The sequence below is a fragment of the Ruditapes philippinarum genome, unplaced genomic scaffold (genome assembly GCF_026571515.1).
Source record: "Ruditapes philippinarum isolate M1 unplaced genomic scaffold, ASM2657151v2 ctg422_1_1_1_1, whole genome shotgun sequence".
Classification (NCBI taxonomy): domain Eukaryota; kingdom Metazoa; phylum Mollusca; class Bivalvia; order Venerida; family Veneridae; genus Ruditapes; species Ruditapes philippinarum.
Window position 1 is genome coordinate 180,067 of NW_026865596.1, and position 11,703 is coordinate 191,769.

General features: G+C 32.6%; 1 protein-coding gene across 1 annotated transcript; it reads left to right on the forward strand.

Annotated features, from left to right (window-relative positions):
- Positions 1 to 1,086: 1,086 nt before the first annotated feature.
- LOC132729667 (4-aminobutyrate aminotransferase, mitochondrial-like) lies at positions 1,087 to 11,407 on the forward strand. The gene is made up of 13 exons (XM_060715477.1): positions 1,087 to 1,247; positions 2,876 to 3,006; positions 3,906 to 4,023; positions 4,381 to 4,430; positions 4,704 to 4,784; positions 4,988 to 5,080; positions 5,303 to 5,429; positions 6,945 to 7,093; positions 7,573 to 7,710; positions 8,040 to 8,207; positions 9,019 to 9,165; positions 10,035 to 10,146; positions 10,481 to 11,407. The coding sequence occupies exons 1-13, from the start codon at positions 1,187 to 1,189 to the stop codon at positions 10,603 to 10,605; spliced, it is 1,500 nt and encodes a 499-aa protein (XP_060571460.1). The 5' UTR covers positions 1,087 to 1,186; the 3' UTR covers positions 10,606 to 11,407.
- Positions 11,408 to 11,703: the final 296 nt, after the last annotated feature.

The window sequence follows — 11,703 nt, forward strand, 5'->3', positions numbered from 1 at the left end:
GTGATTTCAAATACTTGCCTCTTGCAGGTTCGAGCTGCCCCAGAGTTTTCGGATTTTGTCATGTGAGAAATTTATACGGTTAACTTATGGTTTGTTCCTAAAATAATGCACCAAGAAGCGTCCTGGACCCTTCCCCCCCCCCCCCCCCCCAAAAAAAAGAACGCATTTTTAATTTTTTTTTAAAAAGTGACATTATATATTGTGTGTGCTATATTCAACAATAGATGTTATTTTCAACAATAGATATAGTAGCCTAATAAGTAAAATAGTGAAAATAGTGCCGTATTTGTAAATGCAATCAGTGATGGAAATTGTTCTATTATGGTGCAATATAGACATAATAAAGATCAGAATAATCAGAATACATTTCAAAAGTAGACTTATTGAAAACAAGAAACGATATTTTACCCATTACTGACTGATATTAACCAGATACATCTACTTCTAACTTGTTTGAGGCGGAATCGACCGCATAATATTGTTTGTTATTCTTTTGCCTAGCTATACTGCGCATAAAAAATCTTAAAACACGCGAAAATATAAGTATATAACAGAAGTAGTGAAATGTTTTGAAAAACATGGCGCAGCTATCCCCTATACTATTCGTTCAAGTAATCGAATCCTCTCCATATATTTATATGCATGTTAAATTTATATCTAAAAAGGCTGCTTACTTTTGAAAAAGTAAAAAAAAATGTTCAATTTTAGGCATCCAAGATTCTTATATTTTCTATGCCTATAATTATGTTTATATTATTCTATGCATAAAAACGTTAACTAAATACTGACAGTAGAAATATCAGCTAGTTGTATTTATACAGTACTGTACGTTAATTATAATTAAAACTATGATTTACCAAAAGAAAATTAGAATCGCATTTCAACTGATACTCAGTGAAATCTGTGCCATACTAGAACGTTTTTAAACCTTTTTTCAACAGGTATAATTATATATAAATGATTTTAAACTTTTTTTTTTCAACTTGTATTTATGATTACCGATAATGTAGTAGTTCATTAGTTCAAGGTCTATAAGAGCCGTATTTAATGTTAAGCAATATAGCGGTTATGACTGTGAGAATATTGACCGACTTCTGTTTGTATATAAACAACGACTTTTATAAACACAGTTGTAAACGGCTCTTCACGTTGTAAACATTGAGAATTCATTCAGTCGGTTAGTAAAATGTCGGTTACCAGGGGAATCAATCGCTTGCTAAGGAATGTAAAGAAATCTGTTAACATATGTAAGTAGCTTTTGTACAATAATTGATATAATTTGTTTTTTGTTGTTTTTTTTAAATATAGATCTATATATGCAGTACTTAAACTATATCTAAACGTATCATAATGAAGACTAACAAATACTTACTTATAGCGCATCTTGTTGTTATTACTAAGAAAACGATTCATTCTGGTCGCACTTCCTCCAGAAACAAGCAATTTTAAAATTTGAACAAATTCTTCCCTATTTGCAATATTTTAGAAGCAAAATCTAAATTTTGATTTTGCAGTTTTTTTGTTTTTGTTTTTTTTTTGTTGGTGTTTTTTAAGATCTATTTCAATAACTGTTCCGGTGAACCATCAAATTTTGAATCCGTTACCTATGGCTAATTTTTAACAGACCTTATTCCTGATCAATTTTCAAAGTGATGCGAGAAAATCGTGCAATGTCTATATGATATATACAACGGAAACACTTCACTGTAATTAACCAGGGTATTCTTGCATAAAAACTGCCCGCGAAGGTGCTCATTAACGTAGAAAAAACATGCATTAATCAACCAGCATCAATTATAGTCAGGACTATCTGTCTGATAGCCTTAGGGCGTGTTTAAATTTGAATTTTACTAACTTTCTACATGTATTCTGGGATATACGATAACTTATCGTATGTCCCAGATGTATTGTATTTTGCTTATATTCCTTTCAATTTATGCCCACAGGCATATAGTAATTGTCTTTGAAGACCACTGAATTTATAGTAACGCAGAGGGATTACACCAAAATCAATGACCCAAAAATTGAAAGGGTCAACAAGAATGACAAAGAATTTGAACCAATCAACGAAAACTGTTTTATATCAATAGATAAATAGATACCAATTTATTGTCCTTTTCAACACTTTGAGAATGGATGTGGTTAACCTAAACCGACATGAAAGTTGGCTAAATCTAATTATGATATTGCAATGTTATAAAACTGTGTCATTAATTTTCCCAGTTACCCTTTTTATCAGCCGGTTATGGTTAACTGATTTATCTGGTATTTCTCCTAATTACTTCATTTATTTAATGGTCCTCCATCTTTTTTTTGGAGTGTGGGGGGGGGGGGACTAGGGTCGTGATCAAGGTAACTGATGTAGTTAAAAAAAAATACATTTGTTATCATACAGCCTTTATTTTTCATTATGATGTATTTCATGTTTAATACGGACGCCTAGGAAGGTCCTCTTCTTTCGGGTTTAGTTAAGGGTCACTGGTGTCAAGGTCACCAGTTCCAAAAATAGATGTTTACAGGTATAACCTTTATCTAATCATTCACTTGTTTAAGTCGAACTCAATAATTGAAGAAGGTGGAATTTATATGATTGATTTTAGAAGCAAGTACCATTTAGAAAAATTTTGAAAACCATGTTTTCAAGTAACCATTATAGTGTGTAAAGCTATGAATTTGCCGTTTGTGGGTTGCAAAATTACTGTCTATATTGTGATTAAAATGATTACAGAATACCTGGAATCTGTATGTTTTATTAAGAAAGAGTGTGTGTGGTTTAGTGTTCCTGCATAAAATGCGTACTTTCGAATTGTTGTTAAACTATGCTGTTTCAAATGTGATAAAAAAAGAGAATAAAACTTCAAACTAAAATTTTCAGCTGAGAGGCAAGTGCTCGCATTAGCCTATCAACCGAATGTGAATGACTTTGAACCAAATGGTCCAAGGGTGGTTACTGATATCCCCGGGCCGAGATCAAAACAGCTGATAGAACAACTTGATCAGATACAGGTAAGTCCTCGTAAAAAGCACTCGTTCAAGAATTAACAAAAGCCCCACGTGATTAAAATGTTATGGTCAGTTGTTTAACAATCACAAGATATTTAAGAGCGTTAGATATAACGAGTTTTAGTTCTGGGAGAGGAACATGGTTTCTAGTAGACCATGGATGCAAATGGTTTTCTGCAGACATGGAATTCGTAAAGAAACTTGGTTTTCTGTAGACCTGGGGTTTGCTAGGTTAAGTCCTGCGTAATGCGCACCGTTTATTGAATAACCCACTCAACACAAGAAACCAATTTGTGTTAAAAAACATGTTTGAATTTACTTCACGCTTACTGTGCTATGTGCTTAGTTGATACTGAGTTTTTACTATCAGCCTTTGTCTGTCTTCTGTAATTTAATAACAATATATCTTTAATTATGTGATCGACTTTTTCGTCCGCAAATTCTAAATTTCTTTTTTATTTCTAAATGGAATATCTTCCTTCTTTGAAAGGACCTTCAAATATACCAGACTAAACTTGATATTGACTTATGAATGACCTTGACATTCAAGTTATTTTTTTTTTAATTTTGTGTGCTTTTTGCTTTAATTTGTCTTATATACATAAAAACAACCCTCTTTTGACGGTTACCATAACTTATCAATGACATTGATGGTCAAGTTGTTGAATTTTGCTTGATTTTTGCTTTAATAGGCTATTATTTTGTTGTTTATTGATGGATTATCTTCATACTTGACAACAACTGCCTGTAGGAAATTATTTGAAAGAAGATCAAAGTTTGACTCTTAAATGACCTTGACCTTGACTGAATCTTAAGTGACGCTTATTCAAGGTTGATACATGTGTTCGAGTTTATTTACCTCCAACTGACTTTTGTTCAATTGTTGTTTTTTTATATTCCAGAATGTTGGTGCAGTGCATTTTTTCTGTGACTATGATAACAGCCATGGCAACTACCTCGCTGACGTAGACGGTAACGTCATGTTAGATTTGTTTACCCAGATATCATCAGTGCCTCTTGGTAAATATATATAATCTGCAACGTATTTGTTATATTTTTGTTTGACAGTTTATATTGAAATTTCGACGAAAAATGATACAAATCTAAATATTCTCCTGTTTATAAGTTATCAAGAAAGGTCGATATCATCGCGATTTTTTTCTGTAACCAATAATCCACGCTTTTAAATGTGTATCTTTATGATGGTATCTAACCTTTAAAATAACTTTTTAAACGTAGGAAAGACTGAAATTTGATAAAAGCAGTCCACTATGTGCATGTTTGAAGAACTCGTATACAAAATGATGACATTTGGAAATGAAAAAAAAAACATGATGTGATATTTTGTGCTTCATGGTGATTTTCTGTTGTTTCTAGGTTACAACCACCCTGCCTTGATCAATGCTGTGTCAAAACCGGAAAATCTGGTAAAATAAAATCACGATACCGTGCATACAGATCTACAGATTAGTCACATTCAATTTAATCAGTCTTCATTTAATTAATTGATTATTTGTCATTTTGCTATTCTAATAGTAAAAATAGCTTTGTCAACATAAAGTTGTTACAATTACTAAGTATATATATAGTTCATGTAATCTTATAAATATAACGTTGTGAATAGATATATAATATAACCAAGAAATTGTGTTTTATAAATCAAATTAATCTATGAATCTATTTATCTATGCATTTTTCAGTCAACATTTGTGAATCGCCCAGCTCTGGGTGTATACCCACCAGCAGATTGGGTATCAAGGTTACAGAACACCCTTGTCTCAGTAGGTATAGCTATAATTCTTTAATACCGGACCTTCCTACATTCAGGACTCAATCTATAAGGTGATGTTTTCTTGAGAATATGAATATAATAATAACATTAACCGATGTAATTGAATAAACCAGGGTTTTTATTTTTCATGTGAAGTAAGTTGTATACATTTGTTTTAAACATATCATTCAATATTTTGATTTTCCGTTTTAGGTGGCACCTCCAGGAATGAACCACGTACAGACTATGGCATGCGGAACATGTTCTGTTGAGCATGGAATGAAAGCGGTGTTTATGAAATTTATGGTAAGTTCGAAACTCTATTAAATGCGCCATCTTAGTATTAAATACCACCATTTTTGCATGATCCATATAGTAGAACCATATCATGCTCTCTATTTGTCTTCAACAATTCCGTCTTATATCAACATTAATGTACTGATAGTTGTAGCAGTGTTGTTATATTATGTTGTTATATTTCAGGCAAGAGTGATATTTGAATATTCATGTAATAACTAAACATTTCAGAGTGATGCTAGAGGAGGTATGCCGCCAAGTCAGGAAGCACTGGAATCCTGCATCATCAATAAGGCACCAGGGTCACCTTCCCTCTCATTCCTTTCATTTAACAACTCCTTCCACGGCAGGACAATGGGTAAGAATTTTATTTTAACAACTCGACTATAATATTTGTTCTTTTATATAACTTTCCAGAGGGAAATTAACTTAATGCTGCATTAAACTAGCCATATTCATGTCCATTGACGACTAAAATACAAAACATTAAAACCGCTGAGTGTGAGTTAGTGATGCTAAATAGGAATAAGCATTGGATGGTAATGTATAATAGTAATATGTATTTCATAAACTAAACTATTCGATTTGTTCACATGAATTTTTCCAGTAAGTGAGCATGTCTAAAGTCAGCATTGTCTCATGAGTTTGATTTAGAATCAGTTCAACAGTACTTCATCCATATCCTGTCTCAATTGGAAGAAAAATGACGAAAAGAGAACAATGCATATTTCAACGGTTTTTTTATTGTTGCTGGAAAATATATACGAGGATTTTCCCAGAAATCTCAAAAAAGTTTCAAGGCACTTATGTAGTTTTGAGAAATCATTTGTTTTTACTTTCAATGTGTCTAACCACAGGGAAATACATTATAATACTTAATTATTTTAGCTCACTTACTGTGTCATTCCCGTTATGTTACAGACGCTGTTTCAAATTGTTATTGTTTTATTTAGCCCACCAAAGCACAAAGTAAGCTTTTACCCTCTGGGTCAGTCATGCTTCGTTAATGGCGTCAATCTTCATTACATAGTAAATACTTCAAAAATCTTCTTCTTGAAAACTGCAAGACCTATATCTTAGATATTTAACATAAAACATCGTGTGGTGAACGTTAACCAACAATGTTCAAATTATAGCCCTCCAGTCAAAATTGGCCCGCCCGGGGTGCAGGTGGGGATGAAAGTCATAGATTTTTCCTTTGTATATATATTTAAAACTTTAAAAGAAAATTCCTTCTCTAAAACAATGAAGACTAAAGTTTAGATATTTAGCATGAAACATTGTGTAGTGAAAATCTACCAAGTTTGTTCAAATTATACACATGGGGTCTATATTAGCCTCACCCTAGGGGGTCATGAATTTTCCTTACTGTAAAAACTTTAAAAATTCTAAATCTTTAAAAGCATGAAGTTAAAGCCTTGGTGTTTGACATGCAACATCTAATAGACTACCAACCAGTGACTTCTCATAGCAACCAACGGCGAATGATCCCCTTGCATAGACGTAGTATGCAAACTTTTGGGACAAACCTCGTATATATTAAAGCATGGCGATGTTAAATAAAACCAAACATGCAAAATTAATTAATGTAAGAACAACAAAAACATTTTTTGCTATGGAACTTACAAAGTATCCAGATAGGTATCCAATCTTAAGAAGATCACATTCTGTCTCAAATAATGCAAAGTGAGAGATTCTTGTGATGACAGTTACAATATGATCCTAGTAAAATAGTCTGATCTAACATTGAAACATCTAAGGAGCAGCTGAATTAAAGATGAAATGTTAAACAATATCTGTGTTATTGCCGGCATTAGAAATGCGATTTTAAAATATCAAATGCAAATATATGTATACAATTTGTACTTAACAGGAGCTCTTGCTTGCTCGCATTCTAAATGGCTTCACAAGCTTGACTTCCCAGTACCTGACTGGCCCATTGTAAGATTCCCGAACTTAAAATATCCACTGGAAGAGAATGTTGTTGAGAACAGAACAGAGGAAAGCAAGATCCTAGAGGAGGTATGTGATCAATCACAAAGTTATAATAATAGCTACATAATTTCAACCTGCATGTAGATAATCGTATTGAGAGTGTTATATCATAAATATTATTTCAGTGCTTTTTCTCGGAACTACTTTTCAAATTTTCTAAAAATATGGCATTTTTGAAGCTTTGTAATGTTCTTGACATCTATATTTGCAATTTGCAATATTCAATTTTAGTCTCACCTGAGCACAAAGTGCTTAGAGGTGAGCTTTTGTGATGGCAGTGTGTCCGTCGTCGGTCATTCGTGGATATCCATAATTTCTCTACTTTACAAAACCTCCTGACGAATTATCATTGCCATTGGATGTTGATAAAACTATTCCTACACAATTGGTGAAACGTTCAATCTTTAACTTTAAAATGTAACCAATGAAACGAGTGGATCCGGTCTAGAAACGTTCACAAACTCCACACTTGTATAAACTACATTATATTTGAGTGTTGGTTTCAGGTGGAAGATAAGATAGATGAATACAATAAGAAAGGCCAAACAGTTGCTGGTATCATTGTCGAGCCGGTACAATGTGAAGGGGGAGATAAATTTGCAACACCATATTTCTTCCAGGGTCTTCGAGATATAACTAATAAGGTACATATAACGTCGGCTATAGTCTACTGTTAGTAAATATTTAAAATCTTTAATTACTAAATTAAGAAACTTTTGTTCTGTAGTCCAAATATCGACATGAGACTATGAAGGAATTTACTTTCTTTACAACTATACGAGTATTGAAACCTGCAATTCAATTAATCAGGGTCTTATCTTAATAATTAATTTATTTTCAGATTATTTTAACGAATATTTTTTCAGTAAATGTTAATGTATAGAAATTGATTATATGTCAATAGAAGAATTTGCAAATGGCATTTTGTGAGGAAGAATTATTAGAGTTTCAACCATTATATTGCTTTGTTTAGAGGGGTATGGGTTTCATCATCGATGAAGTACAGACAGGATGTGGAGCAACAGGCAAGTTCTGGGCGCATGAACACTTCAACTTGACTGATTCTCCAGATATTGTTTCATTTAGCAAGAAAATGTTAACAGGTGGATTCTACAAGAAGGTGACCTTCAAACCGAAAGAGGTACATCTTTTATATACATGACTGATTTATTTTATCTCACATGAGAATATACACAGATGTTAGCTTATGTTATAACTTATTTATTTACATTTTATGGCACCTCAAAATGGCATTGACTGTAATGGTCAATGTTTACAACGTACCTTAAATTGGACAAATTTGAATCATACTGGAACAAAACAAACATTTATGCAACAGCGACATGTTTTTGGCTGTCATGCTCAAATATTATTTTTATTCCATTTTGTGCGAAAAATAATGTTTTCATAGAGAACATTTTACGTCAGTGTTCTTTTTTCGTTGTGGTTGCATTTCGAAATTAAGAGCCGAAAGTGCCCCCCCCCCCCCCCCTCTGCCCAATGGTTGAAAAATGAGACAACGCCTTCAGACAGAATTTATTAAATTAAAAACCTTTCAAGATTTGAAATTCACTACGAGTCTCATCTTGAGCAAAGAACCTTTTTTTCAAGAAAGATGTATTAACCAGAAGTACATTGATTTTTTACACCATTAAATGAACAGAATGTAATGTTATATCCCATATTAATGCCCAATTCGAGTAAAGTACATAAAGGCAAACCGTTCAAAACAAACATACTTTTGTACTAACTTGCGTTTTCACTGTCATGCCTGCAATGCGAGCACATCTTTCGGGCCTGCTATTTGAGCTTGTTTATATGAATAGACAAAAAGGAGCTCGATAAAACTTAACACTCAACAGCAAAAATTGTGCTGGCTAAATTGATAAATATATGTCCGCATGTACGGAAGATAACCACTGTGCATTTAATTTGTCTTGCATTTTCTATAGGGTCACAGGATCTTTAACACATGGGTTGGAGACCCCAGTAAGATTGCCCTTCTGGAAGAAGTCGTCAAGGTGATAAGGGAAGACAATTTACTGGATAGTGTGAAGGTCACGGGAGAGTACCTCATGTCAGGGCTATTCAATATGCAGGTAATCATTTAATGTCCTCTAATAGTGTGTCACATACAGGATGTTCTTAAAACAATAAAAAATGGCGTTTATATTTAACAGAGCGCAATATGCCCAGATGCCTATAAGAGAATATCCAAATAATACATTTCTTATATTTATCTTCAATATTTGAAATAACGTTACTTATGGAAAATGTGCTCATAGTAGACCAATCCACTTTCATGTCAGTAAAATAACTATTCAGTCACCTGATACTACTAGTATCTTTTATTGTTTAAATATGCAGTTTCGTTTATGGTTGGTCACTTCCGATCCTAGTCTATATAGAGAAAGTTGCGTGGGTGCAAATTCTCAAGGAATTCACAGAAGTTACACTTAGGCAATCTTCTTCTGCATGTATTTTATAATTCAATTACTGCTAGGGGTACGGTCACACTTTTCTTTGTAAAAAATATCTCATTTATTGGTCCATTTTTCGATAGATCGTACACGTCCTAAACAACAACAACAGCAATAACTGTTAACAGTAACAAAATAGTTCAATTCCGTTTAAGCCGTTGCTTTACACTGATAAATATAATAACGTAGCATTATGTAGACAGTGTGAGGAATGGAGATGAAATGTAGAATCGAGAATTTTTTATTTGAATAGCGTCAATAAAAATGATTGAAAAAATAATTTATATATCATCTAGAAATGATTCGAGAAATGATTCGTCGTGTGAGAACTAAAAGATAAAATCAGTGCATGTCTAACAATTATATAAAACGTTTATATCAAAATTTAAACAAACACTTTAACGGTGTGCTGGTATTCTCTCCGGAGTTTAATAATTCCAATTTTTCTGAAACATAATTAATGAGCCTGAATATTTTTTTCTTTCCAGTCCAAGTACCCTGGAATATTATCAAATACTAGAGGACTTGGAACATTATGTGCCATTGATTTCAACACCACGGATAACAGGGATAAAGCAATGGCCGATCTCCGTAAAAAAGGTAAACGACAAGTATATGATATTATATAGTTATGCACTTATGTTTTGTTTTATTTTTATTAAAAGAAATATTTTTGTAGGAGTACTATAATATCCTTCCTTGTTGTTTGTTTATTGCTTTGCTCTCCATTATTTTGAGGTTTAGCTAAAAACAATTTATAATTCCTTACCTTTATATGAATTACAAAACGTAAATACATACTTCACTTTATACCTTAAATTTTGCAAATCTTAAAATGCTAAAAAATCAAAGAGGAAAACATACAAAATTACAAGAGCTGGGTGATTATGTTATATATTTCATCAACTAAGTTTGTAATGTGTTGTAATTTAAGGCGTTCACACGGGTGCATGTGGACCTACATCACTGAGGTTTAGAACAACCTTGTTGTTTAAGACGAAGCATGTTGACGTGTTTATGGAACGTTTTGATGATGTCCTCTCACAGCTCAACAAGTGAAACAACTAACATGTCCAAACACAGGAATTGAACAATCAAAATTCGCCCTGCTTCAAAGAGACATGGTGGATATTACTGGGTTGTGAATATCTTTCGGGAATGATTAGAACATAAAACTGATAGAAATTTTCGACTTTAATTGAATTCACTACAAATGTGGGGAGGTGATTTGTTTTCTGCATGTGTATTATTTAGATTTGACTTGTTCGGAAAACTAACGAATGTATATATTTTACTACGGTGATTAGTCACAGATGGGTATTATATAATTATTAACTATTGAGTTTAGATACAAGATTAAACAGGAGAACGGTGTATGTGGCCAAACATGAAGCCAGCTGAGACACTACACTAGCAATGTATTTAAAATATTGTCTAGACAAATAACAATGGTATTCAAAGTTTATATCTTTGTGATAGTAATTTGATCAATGTCATTGATCCAGCTCAACAGAAGATGCTAGTGCAATCAACCTATATAGTGTATTATAAAATACTTACCTACATGTATTATAGTTCCAGGGTTCAATATTTGTTACAAACAGCCATATGTTTTGTATCTTGATATTTAGTCTTTATTGTCATATCTGTATTAATAATGATGTTGTATCTTATATTATATTCTTTAATGATATGTCCACCCTAATGTATATATAAAACTTGTACCTGTAATGAATCTCGGGATATATTGAAGAAATAGATAAATGTTTAATGATATATCCAACCTTATGTAAATATAAAACTTAATTGTACCTGTAATGAATCTCGGGATATATTGAAGAATAAATAAATGTATAACATATGCTTTGCTACATTTTCTTTTATTTGATTCATTCAAATAATATGGAATGAAATCATACGATTATAATATTATGTGTTAGAATGAATAGGCCTAAAAATGAAGAATGTTAGCTCATAAAATGCCAACTTACTGGTGACATTGAGCACTGCTACAACCGTTTATCTCTTTATAAATGTTATTTCCATAAGGCTTTGACATGGCTATGTTTAGGGGTTTCCTTATTTTGTTGTTAAACGCTATCATTAATTGGAACGCCCACTCCATGGTCCGCCTTTTTGTGACTTCTGTGTTTGTTT

Excerpts from the sequence above, each read along its gene's own strand:
- LOC132729667 (XM_060715477.1), top strand. The coding sequence starts at position 1,187 with ATGTCGGTTACCAGGGGAATCAATCGCTTGCTAAGGAATGTAAAGAAA. Across the intron at positions 9,166-10,034 it reads CAGGGCTATTCAATATGCAG|TCCAAGTACCCTGGAATATT; the intron begins GTAATCATTTAA and ends TTTTCTTTCCAG. Across the intron at positions 10,147-10,480 it reads GGCCGATCTCCGTAAAAAAG|GCGTTCACACGGGTGCATGT; the intron begins GTAAACGACAAG and ends TTGTAATTTAAG.